The sequence below is a fragment of the Sylvia atricapilla genome, chromosome 12, assembly GCF_009819655.1.
Source record: "Sylvia atricapilla isolate bSylAtr1 chromosome 12, bSylAtr1.pri, whole genome shotgun sequence".
NCBI lineage: Eukaryota > Metazoa > Chordata > Aves > Passeriformes > Sylviidae > Sylvia > Sylvia atricapilla.
This window is the reverse complement of record NC_089151.1, coordinates 17,055,456-17,077,693: the sequence shown is the minus strand read 5'-3', so window position 1 is coordinate 17,077,693 and position 22,238 is coordinate 17,055,456. Positions and strand designations below refer to the sequence as shown.

The following is a 22,238-nucleotide window of genomic DNA, read 5'->3' as shown; positions in this document are numbered from 1 at the left end:
AGGGTAAATCTGACTTGGCAAGAGATTTAGGCCATCCTGGCAGGATTTGTTACTGCTTGGCAGGAACCCTCTTTTTTATTGTGTCTCCCCTGCATACATTGCAAATATTTGAGGATGTGTTCCCAGCTGAATCACTGAAATGGTGATATTTTATCTTACAAAGAACTGGCATTTCTTAGTGAATCTAGTCACCTGCTATCACAGACAGCCTATAGGAACCCTTTCAAGAGGATGATCTCATTTCTTCCTGAAAAAAATACCTAAGTGTTTATCCCTTCAGATTCTCTCCACTCTGTCTTACTCAGTGAGAAAACTTGGTAGACTTTATTAATGGCCAGTAAATGTATCTTTATTCTTCTACAGTTAATGTATCTTTTATCTAATGATGTTTTCCATTAATTAAAATTAGCTGCTTTTTCCTCTTGGGGCACTCCTTTTAGATCTTTTTTTGGTGGGATATATAGGTTTTATATAGGTTTCCAGCTACAACAAGCTCAGCATGGGATCTCTCCTTGGCCTGTAGTTTTCAGGCTGAAGGCAGGTTTGTTTGCTCATACCCCGTTTTTGTAAGGTTAGATGTCTGGATCGTCCTCCAGGCAGGTGCTGCTCCAGGCAGATGTGGGTGTGTTTCCTGGGCTCTGAGCTGGCTGGGAGCACAGCGGCAGTGAGATGGTAGGAAAACCAGATGCTGTTAAAATAGGTCTCACAGTATTCCTGATCCTTTTAAATACTGCATGGGTAGGCTGCTCTGTCTGCACTTAGCAGGGAGGACATTAGCACATAGCACATTAAATAGCACTCTTGCTTTCGAGTCAGAACTCCTTGAATGTGAGTAATTAGCATTGACTCTTCTCTTGGCTGGTCCTGGCCAGCACACTGTGCCAGGGCATTAATCCAGGCCACTTTGCTGACACCTTCACTGGGTACCAGGGCTGCACTTGCTATTTTCATATTAGCAGTTTATAGCTGTTCTGCATTTGATGAACTGCTTTCCTCTTGTTCCATCTCCAGCAGCCAAGGAAGGGGATAAATCAGCTCACACACTGTCTAACCAAGTCTGGGCTGCTGTAAGTAGCCAGCTGTGGAAGCCAGGCAGGGCAGTGGAGGCTGGCAAATGCTTCTGAAGCAATGGATGTGCTCCCTCAGCAGCAGCAGAGAGTCCTGGTGCCACAGCCGAGCCCATTCCCAGACACTGCCTCAGAGCATAATCTGTTAATCAAACACAAAAGCCCAGTGAGCCATGCACAGAAAGTCATTTCCCTGACCAAAGCAAGCTGCAGCCTTTGAAAGCTTTTCTTTTTTTGCCTCTCGCAGCCCTACACTCCGCAGAGGACATGTGCTGTCCCCGGGTCACCTGCAGAGCCAGGTCACAGGCAGTGCTCCACTCTCCCCTGGCTGCTCTGCCTTTCCAGGTGGTTTGTTTCCCCTGAGTTTTGCTCAGGTAGCTCCACTGAGCTGCAGGGGCTTTGTGCCAGGTGGAGATTCAGCCCTGAGTTTTTGATGCGGCTCAGCTGCACAGTTTTGCAAAGGGTAAGAAAAACACACCCTGCTAATTGTTGCAGAAAATGTTTTGAGGGTGAGAGAGATCATTATCTCAGGGTCACTTTTCCCCTCCCTCCCCTCCAAAACTCATTTGTGGCGCAGTGAGTGTAGCAGATGCTGCCTGATGCTTGTCCAATAATCACATTTTAGTTTGTCCACTCTGCAATGTTCACCCCGTGTTTGGTTTCCAATTTCCTTTGCTGTAATTGGGAAAACGACACCTTCAGGAGATGAAATGTTGTGTATCAGGCTTCACCTAACACCAGAGAAGAGTTTTCCTGATGCCATGAGATCAGTAGATGATGCCCCTTGCAGTTTTCTTACTGTGTTGGAGCACTTCACAGCACCTTCAGGTATGGTTATGTGGAATCAAAGCATTTTGGAATTTGGATTCTTCTCACGTTCGGTTCCAGACAAGTTTCTTGTGCAAGATTAAGTCTGAATGCTATTTTTAAAAATGCTGTAGCACCTTTGGGCTGCAGAAATACATCATAGAAATGGTAATTCTTCCGCTGTCTTACTCAGTGATGTCTTACTGTACTGGTGCAGTTTTGCAGGGTGGTATCTTTTACACGATTTATTCTCTCCTGCTCTCAGGCTGCTCTCAGTTTACATAACAGCAAAAAAGATGCTTTCTTGAAAGCATTCTGCCCATGCCTGCTGTGGCACATCAGGCTGGTGGTATTAGGTCAGACCCTTTTAGAAAGCCCCTCACTTGTACACCTTATTTATATTTCATCCAGCATTAAGTTTGTGTTAACGAGCTAATTAGATTAGTAGGTTTCATTCTATTCATGTTTTCTATATTGCCTTTTAAATGTCAACGACTTCTTTTTCTTTGAAATTGTTGAAATGCACTAAGCAGTCTATTTCATTGTTACTTCCTAGAAAATTACTTTTCCATTCTTTTAGGTGGTTATCTTGGTATGAGAAGTTTCCAGTCCTGCAGGCTTAGACTTGGGTTTTAAAGCAATGGAATGTGAAGAAATCTCTCTCTCTCTTTTTTTTTTTCCTTTTTCCTGGATCTAAAACTACTGTAACAATATAAATTTATATTAATTTCTGTAATAATCATATGTGTAGATTAGGTTCAACATACTGGTTTTATGAATTGACAGGATACCTTGAAAAGGAATCCATGAAGCAGACTGTGAAGCTGGAGAGACACATCCAGCATTAGCAGACACCCTTCATTCCACAAGCTATTAATTTCTTTAATCTAATCTATTCAATCCAAGCTATTAATTTCTCTAAGGTTTCACCACATGATGTTCTGCCTCACTGGAAGTATCCAAAAAATGTCTGGATGTGGCACTTGAGGACAACTTAGCGATAAAACATGGTGATGATGCTGAGTTGGTGGCTGGACTTGATGGTCTCAGAGGTCTTTTCCACCTAGAATGACTCTATGATTCTGAAATAAGGAGTATATAAAATATATGACTATATTAAAGGAGTTTAATTCCTCTTTAAGGGATATTCTGTTACCATGTCTATCCCTTCAGTGAATCGCCTGATTTATTTTCTATTCCCAGAGACTGCTAAATTCTGTTAAAGGTAACATTAATTGTTTGAGTGATAATTATTTATTGCCATTAAAACTTACCACTTTTCCTAGGTTCAGAAAGCAAGAATCTAGTCAGTACTTACATGTAGAAATTGGCATTGTATCAGAAAAAACTAGGTGTCTGAAGAACATTTTTCAACCCATGCTTATGTAATTTAGGTTTGGAACCTAAATTACAAACCCTTGGAAGGTTTTGGAGTTCATACACCATTTCTGCTAACACAGTTCTTGATTCCAAAGCAGTGAGGCTGGTAGCAGAGTTGATGTGATTTTGCCTGGCCAGGGGGGAGACACAAAACCCTCGTGTCCCTGTTCAGCACAGAGCAGTTTTCAGGATCCAAGGGACAGGACAGGGCTGATGTGGCCGTGGCAGGGGCACAGGAGCCAGCACAGACACCTCGGCTGCCCTGGGAACAGGATGCTCCTCCTTCAGCAGCAAAACCCTTTGTGGAGGTTTCCTTTGTGAACCATGGATATTCTGAATACTGGTCTCAGTATTTGCAATTAAAATGTGTCACCTGCTGAACAGTGGCAACTAATCCAGAGGCAGCTACGTGATTTGAGGGATTAGAAAGGAGATTTAGGAGTGACTTACATAGCCACGATGCTGTTTTGGAGCTTAGCTGAATTCCACAGAAATTAGGGAAATGGTTGAGTTCATAGGTTGAGTTCAGTTCTCCTGTTTTGATGAGGAAAGCGTGGAAAGTCCAATATCAGCCTTTATTCCTAGATTTCTGAGACAGATACTAAAAATACTTTGCACAGAAATAAGTAAGAATCAACTGCAAATTAAGATTTCAGAAAACTGTAGAAGAGTGTTTTGTGGAATTGCTTCAAAATACTTCATCCAATTATAAAAGTACTGGTCACATGAGTCAGTTTTAGGCTTCAAATATCTACAGAAAGCTGGGAAGTATTCCCAGCTGATCTGGGATTTTAGATAAGCTTATCTCTGGGGGGAGGGAGATGGGTACTAATGAGTTTGAGTCAGGAGGAAAATAGGTTATTCACATCCTGATGTTTTTGTGCATTTCTCTTATTCATCTGACTGTCAGTTTGTTAAATGTTAATCGTCTTCTGCAGGATAAAAATCAACATGCTTTCTTCTTGAATATTTGACCTTTTAAACATTCAGTGGTTTTGATTCAGGATATATTCATTAGCCCTCATCTTCCCAAGTTAGATTGAAAATGCAGAAAACTAATTAGAGAATAGATCAATAATGTCAGAATTTCATTCAACTACCATGCATTATAAAATACTGATTTATCTAAATCACTGTGGGTGTTGGGTTTCTGCATAACACAGAAAGTGAGAAAAGAGGATTGCTTGTGAAAATTACTAAGAAAAGAACAGATACAAAATCCTCTATTTTTTTTTCTTTTAATTTTATATTGCATTATTTGTGGAGGCTAAAATCTGGGAAGAGTTTGGAATGAGATGGTAAGTAATAGAGAAATGAAATACGAGAATAGTGGAACATTTTTTGCTCCCTGAAAACATTACATCTTGTAAGATGAGGCCCCTCAGGAATGAATTTTCCTATGATTTTTGAGCGATTTAGGGATTCCAACCCAGGAAAATGATGGATTGTTTTTAAAAAAAGAGGTAATTTTTAGTTTGGAGTTGGATTTACCATACCAGGAGTAAGCATTGAGCTTCTCTGAGCTGCTGGACAAGCTGTTCAATTTGCTGTGGTGTTCCATCCTTCTGCAAAGCAGGAATGAGGATGATCCCTTCTCTTGCTCTCTTTTCTGTGTCTGTTTGCCTGGCTAAAGGATCTCCTAAGCTGTGCCTTGCTGTGCAGGCATTTACTGACTAACCCAGTAGGAAACCAGTCTGAAATTCCTGGGTGCCACCATATGTAAATAATAACTTTGCCTTCTCTGGTCATGTTCAGCATGGAGTTACATTCTGCAGAATCCATGAGGATGCCAGGACCTCCAGGGTATGCAGGGTTAGCTAATTATCATGCTCTAAATAAAGCCCAAGTGCTAATTACTGGGATGTACAACTAATGATCAGGGCTTCTGGTTGGAGAGAACAGAAATGTGTTTATCCTTGGGTGATTTTACTAGTCATGCATACAGTTTACAAATGACAATCTTCAGGCTGTAAATGTAAGTAAGAGTCTGCTCAATTCCATCTGACAGGTTTTTTTAGAATGACAGTGCCATTTTTTTAACTTCTGGGCATATCCATGTAATTGTGCTGGCTCTAGTGGAGTAATGTGGTTGCAGGAGGAGGAAGAGTGTGGCTACCAAAAGTCAGTTTTCTTTTTGTTGGTATGTTAAGAGTAAAATAAAACCTAGAGTGGTAGAAAGATGACCTGTTTGGATCAGAAATACGATTTCTCAGCCTCATGAAATTAAAGATTAAAATTCAATTAAGGCCTTCTGGAGCACAAAACTGGAAACTCGAAAGTACAGACATCTGATTGCACAAATTCTTCAATGCCCCAAGTCCTACCTGAAGGCTGGCATAGCATCAGGTAGGACCCCACTAGGTTCCTGCCCAGATCAGGAGGAAGAATGGTTTTCCTGGACATGCTCTAGGCTGTTTCATCCCCTTTGCTGTTGATCAGGTTTGAGCTTGGGGCCCTGCCTAAGCAGACCTCTCTTACAGTGACTGGTGGCTATTCCTGCATTTTGAATAATCAGTAATAACTATTGTTATCAGTAAGAAAGAAAGCAGATTTTCTTTATTATGTATAACAATAAAAAGCATTTGTTGTAGCAGCTTGCTGTCTCCCACTGAAACCATAAGGTGACGTGATCCCTTAGGAATGGCAAACTAGACCTACTGCATTAGGACTGCTTTGTCTTCAGAATATCCTTGTGATTTAGGGGTCTTTTTTCCTGTGGCTGAACTACATTTCAGTGGAAATAAACTAGTTTGGGAAGTGCTTGCACATGTTTGGTCTCGGGTTTTGCTGTGTCAGGAGTGAATTGGCAGCTGCAAATTCTGTCAACCGATTTCCATGTCAGTGAACTAACATCATAATGTGTTTGCAGGGTCAAGCTGTTGCTCAGCTCTGTTCAACCATTCCCAATGTTACTGTTTTTGGAACAGCTTCATCTTTCAAACATGAAGCAATCAAAAACTCGGTAACTCACCTGTTTGACAGGAATGCAGACTATGTTCAAGAAGTAAAAAGGTAATCTTGTATTTTCCTGAGTCAGGTCTGTATGGAATCTGGCAAAATTCTATGAAAGGCACCAGGCTGATCATATTTATGGGAAGATACTACATTTGTGAGTTTGGGAGCTGTAGTTTATTCCAGCTATTCCAGCTGTCCACTAGGGACAGGATAGCTGACATCTCCCTATGTCTTGATAATTTTTCAAAAATTTTTCAATCCATGTGCCTACCTGGACGTCTGTTGTGAGCAAAGTAAATTAAGTGAAAGAAACTAAAGGTCTTAACAGAAGGATGTACTTTGCCTTCATTTGCATATGTACCTGCTCACTGTAATGCACCAAATAAGATATTTTCAGTGGATTTGTAAGGTATCCAGGTTTTGGAGTTCTTTATTGTGCTTTTATGTGCCTGGGTTTTTATCCTCTGCCAGGGATTGATATCTGAGCACATGATGTCTGCTTTAATTTCAGATCCTTAGATTTTGTTTGTTTGCATTCAGATTAAAATCATCCTGTTGCCTTTTGAAGTCATCATGTGTATTTCTGTTTATGTGCTTTCAAACACTTTGTTTTCCAGTTTTTCGAACTGTTGATACTGGTGTTGGTGCAGGTGGCAGAACTTCTCTCTGGGCTGTTAGCAGTGCTGGCTGGTGTTGCAGGAGAAATCAGGGCAGGTACAAGAGATAAAACATGAGTGTAACAAGCTAGTTTGTACTTCTTTCCTGGCACAATAATATCATTTGAATATTGAATTGAGGTGTTTAATATCAGCTCAATAAATAGTCCTGATTTCAAGACAGAAGTGGCACCCTGTAGAATATGCCAGTACACTGATTTGTTACTCAGATCCTTCCATTTTCACTTTGCATTGAAAAGATTTTTAATAAACCTACAGCAGTAATTCTGAGAATGCTGTTTTGACAAATTGTCCTTTGGCAGCAGCAGCGAGGGGAATGGTGTAGTTGTTTGGTTTGATTAATATTAGCTGTGTACTATGCTTAGAGAGTTCATTTCTTATAAAGTATGTGATGGAGAAAGGATAGTGGTCAGAACCTGCTTTATAGCAGGTCACTGGGGCATTCATCAGGGAGAAAACTCAAAAAAATGGAACAAAACCAAAGCAACCACCAATAGCTCCAAGCAAATGGAAAAAAAAAAATCGTTACAGATGTTACGAATGTGGAAATTTCATAGGAGATGTGGAATTGGTTCCATCAGGTAAGCCACCAAAAGCTGTTTCATTGTAAAATTTTAATTCCTTGACAGTGAAGGCTCATCCAGTGGCCTGAATAGAAATAATTTATTACCTCAAATGTGGCAGCAATACCAAGGAGTTCCCTGGTTTTGCTGCTGTTTGTAACCAGTGGATGTCTGGGTCTCACCTTCGTTTTGTGAGGAAGCAGAAAGGTGCATTACAAGCCATAAATCTTTGCCTCTCCCCTAAATCAGGATATTCAGCATATTTTTTTTCTTCAGCATCATATTGACATTGCATTGACAGAGCTGTTGGACAGTTATAAATATGCAAACTGTTTATTGAAACAGTGTAAAGTGGCCTGATTGTAACCCTTGTGCTGGATTTCTAGTTCTTGGTGACTTCTCTTTATGCCTGATTTAAGTCTTTGCTTTATCTAGTTGATAAAATAGCTGAAGAAGATGACTTTGTAAATAACTTTACCTGTAATTTTGTCTGAAAAGAAATTAGGACAAGAAGATCTGTTTCCTTACAAAATCAGAAAAATAGTATTAGATATGAATAATAAAAATATCCTTTTTCTCTATAATATTCACAAAATAAGCATTCTCTGACAATTGCATTCAGTCAAAAAATAATTTTGTGTCTGTTGCCTCTTTTGATCATACCATCTTGCTGAAAGCCCTGAAAAAGGGGGAACAGGATGGTTTCCCCCTCTTTAAAGGCTAAGAGGCATTGGCTGAAATACTTGCATTGTGCCACTGAATGACTCTGAAATGTTTTTTGATGAGGGTAAAGTTTTCACAGTCAAAGTCTCAGTCTTAGAGTCCTTCCTAAAGTACCTGGAAAATGTTAGTATTTTGTTAACAACCAGCCTGACCAGCCCTGTGTATCTTACTGTAAAGCAAGAGTTTTTTCCTTGTGTTTTAGAATCTCAGCAGATGGAGTAGATATTGTTTTGGACTGTCTTTGTGGAGAAAATACTGGGAAAGGCCTCAGTCTTCTCAAACCACTTGGGACTTACATTTTATATGGTGAGTGGGGAGAAGCAGGTACATGTTTCAAAACTAAAGCTTTGCAGAGCTTAAAAGCATCATGCCCCTTCTTCCAGAACTGGTGATTGACATGTTACGCTTTCTCAGTTTGATTCTTTGCAATCAAGGATTTTAGTGAAGCTGACCATGGATTAAATTATTGATAAATAAAAGGTAATACAAAAGAAACATTGGAAAAGTAAATCCAAAATTGAAACTGGACATACAGATTGTTAAACATCATTGGGTGGTGCAGGAGAGGCGTGGGAGAAAGCTTGGATCTCTCATTCTGGGAATCATTGTGTGGCTGTGGAAACTGCAGCGTAGTTTTTGTGAGAGGGAAGCTTGAAGGACAATTTCAGGAGGAATGCTGTTGATTTATTTGACATGACTTTGAGGAATCCAACCCAGGCTTCTGTTCACAAATTTCCACTCCTGTTTGTGGAGTGCCCCTGACATGGAGCAGACACATCTCCCCTGCAGTGCTGCCAGGCTGCCCTGCTGTGTGGGGAGGCTCCTGTTGGAGGGGACAGCTGAAGGGATTGCTGTATTTATGGGAAGATGCCCAAGAGAACCTGACCTGTCCCTGGCCTTGGGAGATTTGATAGATTGTCAATGTCATCTCAGGATTTCTGTAAGCCAGGAGGCCTTGGTCGCCTTGGCCTCTTTGTTATTTAGTCTCTAAGTATTTCTACTGATCACTTTTAAACTTGGCCATGTTTTTTTCTTAAATATGAATCAGAGAGAAGATTTTACAAGTACTAAAGGGTCTGCTGTAGCTTGTAATAATAAGTTGTGTGTGAATGTGCTCATCTTTTACAGGTTCTTCTAACATGGTTACTGGGGAGACAAAAAGCTTCTTCAGTTTTGCAAAATCAGTAAGTCTCTGTGATTATGCTCTTTCCTCTAACTTTGGTCTTTTCTGTAGCATTTTCATCTTCACCATTTTCATGTATCTCTGTTGAGTTGTTACTTCTGATGTTATGTTTTTGTGCCATGATTTCTTCTGGCAGCACAGCTAGACCAGAATTGGATCTGTGTGCATTTCCTATTGCCATTGAAATTGTCTGTGAGACATAGATCTCTTACACAGCTAAGTTTAGACTGCATTATTTATTTACTTGTGGCAGAAAATCACATCCATGGATATGATGAACTGTACCCTGAAAACACTGTCAGGTACATGCAGTGAATTAAAGGAGATCTATCTCTTATATGGGTCCTCTGTCCAGTCATTTCCAGCTTTTCAGAAGTTTGTTTCATACAGAAAAGCATTTTTCAGTTCTCCATGCTCAAGTGACATCAGAGAGATGATGATGTGATAGTAGTTTCCTAACTGATGATGACAACAAATTCAAAGTTCAGATGTTAAATTTTTTTGTCTTTACTACAACAACAGAAATCTCTGCAGAAATCCTGGAGATAAGAATAGGACAAATATATCATATAAACTGCCAGCAAGAAATAAGTTAACCAGGAGTGAAAGCAATTCCTTCATACAGGAAAAACACATGGAAAAGTCTTTTCTGAACATCTGTCATATGATCCTTTTTGCCAAAAGCTCATTTACAGCTTCCAGCAACAACCTCTTCCCAGGAGGAATTGGCTTCAAAAGTCTCTCTCTGTGTAGCTGAAAACAAGATAAATCATAGACTGTAGCAAGGAGATGTTCTTTGCCTCCTACATTTTCTTAATGGTGGTACTGGGAGGATCCTTGTTATTGTCACACACTTGTGAACTAAAACAAGATAATCTTTGCTATGCAGCCTTTTTACTGGTAGTGTAAGGATATCCAGATGCATATAATGTGTAGGGTAGGTTGGTCCAATGAAATAAATTTCAATTGAAGTCTTTTTCAGATAGTATTGGTATTTATTGATGGAATAAATATGAATAAATTGAATGAATTAAAAAAACGTACAAATTTTGTATACAAGTATAACTAGTTTCTTTATGAAATTATGCTGCAAAATGAACTCATCAAAATTGTATGAAAATTATAATTAAAAATTTACCCATTCAAATGAAATTTGCAGGGAAGTGGCATCTCTCATTCTCGATGATGCTCTTGGGCTAAATTGAAAAAAATCCTTTCATTAGATACTACAAAGTATGCTCAAGTGTCATAAACATGATAATGGATGTAAAGCAACTGGCAGCTGATAGGCAGTGCCTGGTTCCCTTGGTTTTGAGAAGAGTCATAGCCAGGAGTTGCCAGTGAGCATCTGGGCACTTCAGTGGCTGCCTGGAGATAGCAGGAGAGCAGAAGGGGGAAGGAAATCCAAACTCCTCACTGCCAGGCCCTCATATAAGCCCAGATATGTTCACCATCCTCTCACACCCTGACCTCCTCCAACACGAGTTTGTGTTTTATTTCTGTTTGTCAATCAGCTGCACACATTTCTTTTTCCATGCTTAAATCATGTCCTTGCTGCTTCTCTTGGCTGTTGCTTCAGACCTGACAGATGAGTCATTTATCACATCTGCACAGACAGTTTGCTTGTGAGCATTCCTGAACATTTCTTGAAAAATGTTTTTCTAACCATGCTGTTGTTTATTGGTTTCCAGTGGTGGCAGGTTGAGAAAGTAAATCCTATCAAGCTGTACGAGGAGAACAAAGTCATTGCTGGATTTTCCCTGTTGAATCTACTTTTCAAACAGAATCGAGGCGGCCTGATCAAGGGTGTGATGGACAAACTCCTAAATCTATATAACAGTAAGAAGATCAAACCTGTGGTTGATTCATTATGGGCTTTAGAAGAGGTAGGAGCAAAATCTCTTTCCTCATTTTAAAATTTCTGAAAAACATGCCCTTTTAGGGGTAAAATCATACTTACATGGTTTTGGGGGGTTTTTGGGGGGTTTTTTTATTAATGTATTCTGCTTTTTATTTTGTGCCTAAGTTGCCTCTAGAGCATCTGTTGTTTGGGAATCCAGGATCCAGAGTTATCCACATACTTCTCTACTAAATATATATTTATTGAAAATGCTAATAATAAATGTGTTTTTCAGTCTTAGAGAACCGTTTCTGTTTCCTAAGCACATGAAACACCTGATTAACAAGTGCAGAGTGAAATGCAAACAATGGAATTGAGAACAAGTGAGATTTTTTTCCTTCAGAATGCATTTTAATACACAAGCTTTAGTTTCAGTGCCACAGCTGTGCTAGCAAACCTTGGAGGCTTGCAGGTTTTCTGGCAGCCTTTGAAAACGTGTCAAAGAAATCAGAACTCACTTTTAATGTAAGTTGCAACTGTGGACTGTGGATTTCTTATGGTTCTTTTTTTAATTCCTTTAATTGCTCAGCTCTCCTTAAAGACATGTAAAGAAACTAACCTGCTCACAGCCTGGGCAGTTATAAACCCCTTCAAAGTGTTGTTTGAGACATTTATATTTAAGATGCTGAAGAAGGAAGAGAAGAGGTGTGAAGAGACATTACCATATGAAGAAACAACACAATTATAGAGCACCACCAGCTTAATACTTCTGGTTTATGTGTTTGTGAAGTTCATGAGCCTGACACATCCCTTGGGATGTGTGGTCTGTGATAGCTCTGCTGGGTGGGGTTGTGTCTGTAGCCATTGTAATTTGCTGTTCAGAGGGTGCTGCAAGAAAATGCTGTCTGTGTTTGGAAGCAGTAGGTGGTGTTACCACGAGGGAGTAGTAACCACCAGGCTCAATCCACAAGTAGTGCTGTATGTTGTTAAGATTGTGGCTAGCCTGTGAGCTGGTTTTTGAGCCCAGTGTGTTCTGTCCCTACAAATGTCCCAGTGCATCCCAAGGTGCTGCTTCATGTGGTAGAGGAGTGAAGGGTCCAGCCCCTGTGGGCTCCTCTGTAGTGACAAATTTCCTTCTTTTCCTCTGAAAGGTCTGCCTGAGGCCACACTGTCACCACAGCACCCGGGGGCACCTGGGGCTGTCCCAGCTGGGGGCACCCAGTGGCTCTTCTTGGCATCATCTCCTCCAGGAATGCCAGATGTTGTGCTAAAGAGCAGCTGCTGGGGCAAGACAAAATCCTCTGCTACTGCCTGGAAGGGAGAGAGAGCCCTTTGCAGAGCACTATAAACTAGAAGTGGGATCAGATTAATGTTTTCGATCTCTGTTTTTTTTAACTTAATTATTAAATAAGCTTATGAAGTAGTTTAAAAATTTAAGTGGCACGGGTCTCTAGACAGGCATTCTGCAATTTCTTTGTTCATGTAAAATATGTACTTTTCATGTACTGGTGAGTAAGAGAAGGCTAAATTAAAATAGTAACAATAGCTTAAAAAATACTTGATTGAGGACATGCCATAGCATGAAAAATTACACATGGCAGGCTGATCTCAACAGTCAGCATGATGGGAATTTGTTGGGAGACTTCTGTTTGATAACATTCCATCTAACATTTGGCAGTAGCATGCACCATCCCCACCAATAGATTGTGATATGTGTAAATACATCTGTTGTAAAGCACAGTCTAGTAAACTCCAGCTCATTTGTCACACCTGCTGGCTTTCCATGAGCTGTCTGGGAATTGGCAGAGGAAGTGTCTGGCTGTACCTTAAGGGATATGGTGGTGCAAGAGTTGTTTATTTGATTGCAGAGTATTACTGAAATATTACTCATCCAGGGCATTATCATTTTAGGGGTATATTTTTGTGGGTATAAAAATAACTTGGGGCTGACTCTCAAGTTAATATGATACACAAAGAATGTGTCAGAGCTGAGGACTAAATGGAACTAGACTGAAGAAAGGTTGGTGCATTTCTGTTCTGTTTTGGTAGGTTTTTATTTTTAATTCCAGAGCTTCAGCATCTCCCTCTTTCAGAAATGGACATTTGAGAGTTTTTCACTTATTGTTAGGTAAGCCTGATGATCTCCAAATGTCCACTACTCTCCCAGTAGGCTTTATTAGAGACTAAACCAATATATGACCAGCTTTTACCAGGTTTCCTAAGGAAACTTCCTGACCTGTGAGAGCACTGAGAATGTGCATTAACTACACAGTGGCAGAAAGGTGGGCTCCCTACATGGCATTTAAAGATTAATAGCTGATTAGTTTTCTGTGGAGGAATATTAACTTTTCCAGAGCCTCATGGGAGAATTCAGGTGTCCACTGTCTAGCAATTCTACCCTAGAGATCATCTTGAATCCAGTCAGAGACATTCAAAATGAAAATATTCTAAGGAAAGTTCCCAAAGGAGCCTTCACCATGGGACACATTTCCAAAAGTTTTATTTTACATACCTGAACGTATCATCACATAGATAACAGGTTTGATCTCTGTATGAAGGGCATATCCCCAGCACATCCCTTCAGCTTGCTTTATTCACTCTGCATCTGCATTTGTTTGCATGTATTCCTTTGTGCAAACATCAGTTCACAAATGAATGCAGACTCTCTAGAGCCAACATGGAAGACACCTGGTTTTGTTTCAAAGCTGTATTACAGTACAAATGCTGCTCTTTTCAGTCTTGGATCAGTTTCCATCCATGTATCAGAGCAGAGGACAATGGGCTATACCCACAGTGGTGTTGCCCATTGGTGCTCAGGGCTGGTTTCCTTGCATGATGACCCCAAAACCGAGGGCTTTATGTTCCAGTGCATGTGAGAAGAGCCAGACACAGTTTTAGTAGGTCTTCATGAAGTGTAAAAAAACCCATGTTTTGTTCTTCTAAAAGCCTGGTATGGTTCCCTGAACAGCATTTATTTCTTCATACTTTCTGCAGGAGCACACAGTTTGAATTTAAAAGAATTTACTGATGGGAGAATATTGTAATTGCAGTGAGATTTTCCATTTTCAAGTGTTTCAAGTGGCAGTAATACAGAACTTAGAGAAAGTTATTAGATCCCATTTGCCTATTATGCAGTGTCTAGTTGACTGTCAAATTATTTTTAAAGATAGAGCTGCTCAGAAATTATTAGATGGACTTAGTTTGATACTGTTCCTGTTGAACCATGAAAGTTTGCCCAAATGTCCATGAGATCATTCTAATTAGGATACAAACCCTTCCAGTGCCCTCCTTTCTTTGCCTTAGGACTTCATCCAAAGGCCACAAAGTCTGTAGAAGGATTCCTGGTTGCACCGGCCTTTGTTTTAGGATAAGGATTGTCCTGCCTCTTCAGTGCAGGCTGCTGAAACAAATTTGCCAGCTGACTGAAAAGAGGAGCTTACACTGACTCAGTTTTCCTCAGTGCATCAGATTACTGCTGACACAAGGGAGCTCTGGATCCAGACTCTTGACTGCTGCTGTGGAGAAAAGCTATCTGTATTGCTGTGTTAGCTGCTGATGTTTGTTTGGGAAGGGTAATTTTAATCTCAAACCTACATCCATAAATCCTAGTAAAGCCAAATCTTGTCTCAAGTAGCCAATTAGAACCACTTTATTGTGGAAAAGTAAGAAGGATTTAACTAAAAGAGGCAGTAACAAAATCCACAGATACTTTAAAATGGAAATGCAACTTGGGAATTACTCATCATGAGATGAATGAAGTCATACAATAAATTAGCTGCTGGTGAGATATCTTGCTACTTTGCAACTATTTGTTTATGCATTCAAGTGTTTAAAAGATGAGATGATTTGTAGATGGCATGTGCTTAAAATGCTACTCTGTAGTAAAAAGCTGATTGTATGGTAGGATTGCATTTCATTAAAACTAGCAGAGTTGAAAATAGAATTTGTATTCAGCGAAAATTTATTGAGCTTTTTCGTTGTTTCTTGGTTAGTGGCTGTTTACCACTCATCTTCATTCATTAATTTGTATTGTGCATTTATGCATTAGCATTCTCCTGAGGGTCTGTGAGTATTTGGCTTTACACTGTTGTCAATTCTAGATTAGTAAGCAAGATGAAAACTGAGAGTTCTCAAAAAAAATCTAGTGTGTTTTAATAAAAGCATGCACGTTGCACTTTTCAATTACATTTCTGTGGGTTTCATCTCCTTATAGTTGCAAAAGGAAATGTGTGTTCAAGGTAGAACAGTTTATTGGCACAGAAGTTACATGTGCCTTCTTTGGTGATTTGCAGCAGTCAAAGTTAGCAGTGTGTGTAAAACAAACGTCACAAATTCTTGCACAGTAACTGCCAGTCATGGTCAAAGTCATCAAAATATCTGGGGCACCTTTCCCTTTACCTGAAGCTGCTTGTTTCAAAAGGGACTCTCAGTAGTCAGAAAGTTTTCAGACTTGGGCATTTTGATCCATATGGGTGATGAGTGAGATGATGGAAAAACATCCTGACTGCAGATCTGTGTCATGTGCCAAAGGATTCATTGCATTCCTCTCTCTCCAATGATTTAAAGCAGGGCCCTGCTATGTAGCAAAAATGTCAAATGCTCCTGCTGCCTTAGGGTCAGCAAGAGTGATGAGATGCTGAAACCTGTGCAATAGAGTTGTTACCTACTCTCAAGACCTAAGAGGGTAATGTGATAATGTAGGAAGGACTGGCTGGTACAAAGTAGGCTGTGGATGTCGCCATGTGTCATTGGTTTGTAGTGATAATGCAATGATGCCTTTAGCAACACCTCATTTAGTGAATAGTCATGCCAAACCATAGCCCAGACCCAGAAATACACCATGGCACTCAACTGTGATGAGAACCAATGGAATCAAGGCACTGAATATTACAGATCATGACATGACTGTCAGAGAGCTCTAGTGACTGTGCCTTGTGGTCAGGACACAGAATATTTTTAACTGGAAAGAGCCCTGCACCTTAATTTAGTTTGTAATGAACACTGCACTGAGTCACTGGGGTTTTTTGGCTGAATAATTATGAGACGTCTCAATGTAAGGTTTGTATTATTCTTCCTTTGCGTGCTAACAACACTGATAGATAATGCAGAGAACAGGTATATGTGAGAACAGCAACATATAAGAAAATGTGCCTTTTAAAGGAAATTACTGTATCAGTAGGTCTAGCCGTAAATATAGTTATTATCTAAGTGAGATTTCCTGCTCTTGAAGCCAGGGCATTTCTCTGGTAATTTGCTAAGGAAACCCAAGCTGTGTTTAAGAACCTGGAGCTAAAGGAATGCAGTGCAACTGATCACATTACAGAGACATTATAGAGTACCTGCTGATACAAAAATTTCCTGTTAAAGGCACATTTTGTCATGTGTTGCTGTTCTGACACTTATTATTTGTTCTCTGCATTAGCTATCAGTGTTGTTAGCATGCAAAGGAAAAGATTTAAGATTATAGCCTTATTGAGTTCAAATCCAGTGACAAGAACGGGAGGAAGAAACACTTTCTATACACAATTTATGGCATATTTAGGGGAGGGCAAAGCAATCACAATATGTCTGGTTTTAGCACTGCTCATTGGCTTCAAAGGATTCAGGTACTGTAAACCTGTTTTTTTCCACTGAACTCATCCTCTCCTATAAATTACCATCTCAGTCCAGGCTTTTTAATATCAGCAATATCATTATTCAAGAGGAAGGGGGCTGGGACATCTCAAACCCATAATAGCAGAATAATAACAGTGGACCCCCTAAAGGAGAGACTTTAATTTCATCAAAAGCTATTTTTGCATTTCTGTGATCTTGGCTTCAGGGCAAAAAGCCTGTCATGTATCACTGTAGTGAGACCTAGAGAAAATCGGCCCATTAGTTACTTTTAACATAGAAAGAGGACAGTCTAATAATACCAGATTGTTCTGGTATCTTGTTAGGAATATTAAATACCATCCCAGATCTGCTATTTTTTTTTTAATAGTACAATGTCATAATAAAGTGTGCAGATTTTTTGTCTTTCCTGCTTGATGAAAGCATTCTCCAGCAGAACAAATTATGCCTTTTTTAAAGTCAAGGACTTCTACAGTGTTTATTCTTCAGAGTACCAGGATAAAAGTGGAAGTACATTTATAACCAAAGTAATAACCCACCCTGAAATACAGAAAGGATTAAATTTTTCATAAGCATAAAACAATTTACTTTGCAGGCGTATGGTGTCGAACGAGGGAACTGCAGCTCATTCTGTGAAACCTCCCACGAGCTTGTCAGTGTGTCTGTGCTGTGATTGCTCCTCCAGCACTACAGAGGAGATTCTGCTTGTTTTGAGTATTTATTTGACAGAACCACTTCTTTGCAGTTGTTCATGAACAGCTTTCCTGATGGACAGGTGTTAAACTCTGCAGATATCCTGTCCTCTGATATTGCCTTGGAACTCTCTTTGTTCTTCCTGTGTGGGGATTCTGTTCCTCTGACTGTGTGAAATAAATACATGTAGTTCAAAGTAAATTTAAATGCTTTATCTGTTCATCACCATTGTTTCCTTGTATACACACAGATCTAACACAAGCTTAATACAAGCTTCGTGCAGATATCAAAGCATGCAAAAATCCAAGGAGCTGTGTCTTACTGAAGTAACAGGTTTGAAAATAGAGATGTGGGGAAAGCAGACTGAGAAACAAAACTTGAATAATTCAAGGCTGCTTGATTCTGTGTTCACAAACACATTATATGCAGGGGCCAAAGTATCTTTCAAATGTGGAGAATCACAGGCTCATGGAAAGGTTTGGGTTGAATGAGACCTTAAAGTTTATCCCACCCCACCCCAGCCATGGCAGGGACACCTCCCACTGCCCCAAGCCCCAATGTCCAAGCTGCCCTTGGGCACTGCCAGGGATCCAGGGGCAGCCACAGCTGCTCTGGGCACCCTGTGCCAGGGCCTGCCCACCCTGCCAGGGAACAATTCCTGCCCCAGATCCCATCCAGCCCTGCCCTCTGGCACTGGCAGCCATGCCCTGGCTCCTGGCCCTCCAGCCCTTGTCCCCAGCCTCTCTCCATCTCTCCTGGAGCCCCTTTAGGCCCTGGAAGGGGCTCTGAGCTCTCCCTGGAGCCTCCTCTTCTCCAAGCTAAGGGGAAAGCTATTCCATCTGAATTTTGCCTCACTAAATTTAAATATAATGAACACAAATTCTAAAGGAATGAAAACTAGGCCATGAGTAAGGTGGTCCTTAATTAAGGCTTGGCAAAGATTTTTTTTCCCAAGATGCATATCTGAAGTAATATAATTAAAACTCAAAATAATTTTGGTGCTGTATGCTTAAATGAATGAAACATACCTTTAAAGTACTAGAGATTAATTAAGTATTACAATTTTTTTCCCTCTAAATCATTTTGTATACCTGACTATGGGGGTCTTTGCTGCTCTTGAGTGAATTATTAAGTCCCTACAATATGCCTATGAAATTTAATTTCCTTTTCTTACACATTTGAGGTTGTTTAACAGGACTTCATGTTACTTCGTAATTCATTCTACCTTTCCTACCACTGAAACATGAGATTGGAAACTAGAGGATATTCATTAACTAGCAGGAAGCAATGGCATAAGCCAGTAGTCTTTTTAGATTCACACACTGTTTTGATGGCAATGGTTATGGTTTTATTAAAAGCCTGGGATAGAAACAAGACAAGACTTTGATATAGGCATGGTGGCTCTGTAATGAGGCCTCAGCTCCATCTCATTAACTGTGATTACCACAAAATCTGATTGGGTAAATGAGCTGTTTTAGGAAACTCAGACTTCGCTTGCTAAGTATGTAAGCAGAAGTCAATTCTTTTCAATTGCTATATATTATTCATAAACACTGTATGCAGTTGAAGCTACATGAAAGGAATTTAATTAGACAAGTAATTTATTTCAGCTCTGTGCTTTATAGTATTTTTTACAGCCTCTGGAATTTATCTGTTTTATCTAGCCTGCTACTTAAATACCTGTATTTAAACAAACATCTAGAGTCTTCGGAGTGTTCCTTTATGCGGAGTGAGAATATCTGTGCTGTAATACCCACTTAGTAGATGAATAACAAAGGAGGTGGTGGATGCCATTACGTGCCTGGTGCCATGCAGCACGGTAGTGGAAAGATCATGGATCAGCTTGAAAATCTCTAATTGCTAGTTCTGGCCTCTCCCAGCCATAGCCCTAGGCTGTGTCTCAGCATCTCTTGTGACTGAGTGCCTTAATGGGGGCTCTGATCTCCCAGAGGTGTGAGTTCCACCAAAGGTCAGTGAGCTCTTTCCTTCCAGGGGGAATGGTATTTGCTTGTTTTGGAATGAAGTGACAAACACGGAAATGTATTTTGGCAGTATTTGTGATGAGCATTGATTCTGTGTTCAGATGTTGCTGTTGCAAAGGTTAGAAGTTGACCAGAGACTAAACCTCTTCATTAACATAAATACAGCCCGCAGCTACAACTCTTTCCTGATCTACTTAGTAAGCACTCTGCTAAGAATTAATTACTTATGGAGATCCACAGGCAGGAAAAGCTTGGTAGGAGGCATGAGACACTGGAGGTTGAGTGCAGTGGTGAGTCATGGGCGTGTTTCTGGGGCAGGCCAGGCTGGCACTTCTCTTTGCCCTTGTGTGCCACAGCCAGAACAGCTTCTGGAACTGCAGGGAAAGGGAGATAAAAAGCAGATTTTGTTCCTGATGGACAGTGCAAGGGCAGGGGGAAATAGGCAGGAATATAATATAGGAAGCATTGATGGATTCCTCTGAAGAAAAAGTGTGCACTATTAAAGATAAACTAGTCACATGCTTTCAGTTAATTAAATTAGCAACAGGAGGCTATATGGGGAGAGCTGCTTTGCCATTTATTAGAAAAATAAGGAAAAGCTGTTATATTGAGCAAGCTGCTGATTAATTACTGTGAAGAAGCAGTATTTTACAGGAGTAGTAGTCTGCCTTCTGAAATACATTAGCTGGCTTCTAAGTAATAAATTGGCACACATTCCTTATGTGTTGCACTGATCTGGTGATGCTGCTCCCCTGCAAGGAAATAAACAGGCACCTGGTTAGGGAAAGCTTTACTGTGGACATCAGGACACCAACATGTGTGCGTAGCCCCAGAAGACAGAGTGTATTTCTTCTGTCTTGATTTTGTATATTTGGCTCTACCACAGTTGTTTTACACTTCATTTTTGCTGTCTGTGTCATGAAATGTAAGCACTTCTCAAAAGACAGGAAAGCAGGGTGTCATGGGATCATTTCCCTATTCAAAAACAATTTCTACACTCTTCCTGAAGTATCAGAGAACAAAAGCTAATTGCTTTTATACCCTTGATCCAAGCATGCTTCAATCCATTCCTTTTTATTTCTACCTGGTAATGCAAGGAAATACCTGCCTATCTTCTTCCAGTCTTGCATGTAGATGAAATATATGCCAGCACATTATTGCATCCACCAGCAGAAATCGTTTTAAATTTATTCTAAGAGAAAGTTTACTGTGTCTCCTGTTCCACAGAGTTGGTAATACCACTAATTGGCAAGGAATTCTTCAGGATTGGAACAATGACTTTTTTCTGTCACTCAGAAATAATTACTGGATGCTGTGAGTCAGTAACAAATAGCAGGTACTAGAGGGAAAATATTAGAGCAAAGTTTTCAAAGCCACATTTAGATGCTGTTTCACTCTTGTGCTGGGCTCTATTAGTGTGTGTAGTTTCAGCCACAGAGCCTTTGAAAGGAACCTTGGATTTCCCTCTGTCAAAAAATTCCACTCACGCTTCTTTGTTAATTAGTTGGGTGTTATTGGAAGAAAGCTCTTGGTTGGTCAAGTTAGGCTGGCAGGGACTGCTAAAGTGAGAAATTCAGCTTTTCCCCTGGGAGAGCACGAACCAGGGATGTGAGGTTTGTGTTAACAATTCCTCCTGAGGGTTTACAGTCTCTGAGAAACTTCTTTTCGTCTGCATTCAAATTAAAGAAAGACCTATGTTCACAGAGGCTAAGGATTTTAAAAAAAGAGAGAGATAGAAATAATGAAGTCTACATGGTGGTGTTGAGAGGTATCATCCTTATATGTCTGGCACAACAGAATACAAAAAATTTTGACTCCTCTTGCCTTTGAAATATTTCCATTTTCAGATTGATGCTTTTGGATGAGGTTTTGGCCTCTTGATTTGAAAAAAAATTCAGAGTAATTATTTTGTTTGTTTTTCTGGCTATAATCTATGAGTCTATTACTTCATTAATCAATGAATGCCCAGAAATCCACTTAAGAAGTCACTGAAAAGAATCAAAAGGTGAGTAGGAGATAAGAATAATGAAAAAAAAATATATATAAATCTGATGGGTCCATTTTTTCTAAATGCTTCTGCATTGGCAGCATCATCTGAGGCCATTTCTGTTGAGTGACAGGGAGCAGAAAGGTTAACAGAGCAGAAGGAAAAGAGCTGCTTTCATACACTTCTGCATTACTGTTGTGAAAAACATTAGTAGATGCTGTGCTTTGAGCATTTCTGCTGTAAATTCCAGCTCACATTTTTCTGCTTTGGGAATTTGGGTGCTTGGCCTATCAAGAGAGAACATTGACATAAGCTTTTAGCTGCAGTGGAAAGATGTTTAGATGTTAATAGATACTGAACTCTGGTACAGTAAATTATATTAAATGGGCTTTTTTTGGTTTTAGAAATGCCTTTCTAAGGTGAACATTCCAGCTGGTTTTCTGGGATCTGCTTATGGGTGTATCTGTGTGACAATGGCCAAAGAAAAAGTAAATTATTGGTTCTGTCAGTAAAGCCAATTTTGTCTCTCAGCCACTGATCATGGTGATGGCTAGTTTTGGCAGACTGGTACAAATTTTGGAAAGCTCTTGAACAGTAGCACAAAATTGTTCTCCAGGATTGTTTTAATTTACTTTTTCTTCAGTATTAGTGGTATGATTGGGTTGCTAAATTGCTTTTATTGCAAGGAAAACATAGGTTTTGTGTTCTATTTCACACACAACTTTGCTAAAATCCAAAAAAAGGCATAAAAAATCAAACCTATCAAGA

The 22,238-nt window shown here is 39.9% G+C and overlaps 2 protein-coding genes across 2 annotated transcripts in view; one reads left to right on the top strand and one right to left on the bottom strand.

Annotated features, from left to right (window-relative positions):
- RGS9BP (regulator of G protein signaling 9 binding protein) overlaps positions 1-22,238 on the bottom strand; it is a 419,431-nt gene that overhangs the window by 307,179 nt on the left and 90,014 nt on the right. The window lies entirely within an intron of this gene.
- The window catches only part of VAT1L (vesicle amine transport 1 like), a 55,453-nt gene that overhangs the window by 14,785 nt on the left and 18,430 nt on the right, over positions 1-22,238 (top strand). The window contains exons 4-7 of the mRNA XM_066327952.1: positions 6,124-6,266; positions 8,375-8,478; positions 9,301-9,356; positions 11,047-11,241. Coding sequence (XP_066184049.1) covers positions 6,124-6,266; positions 8,375-8,478; positions 9,301-9,356; positions 11,047-11,241 — 498 coding nt within the window. The remainder of the gene's footprint in view (positions 1-6,123; positions 6,267-8,374; positions 8,479-9,300; positions 9,357-11,046; positions 11,242-22,238) is intronic.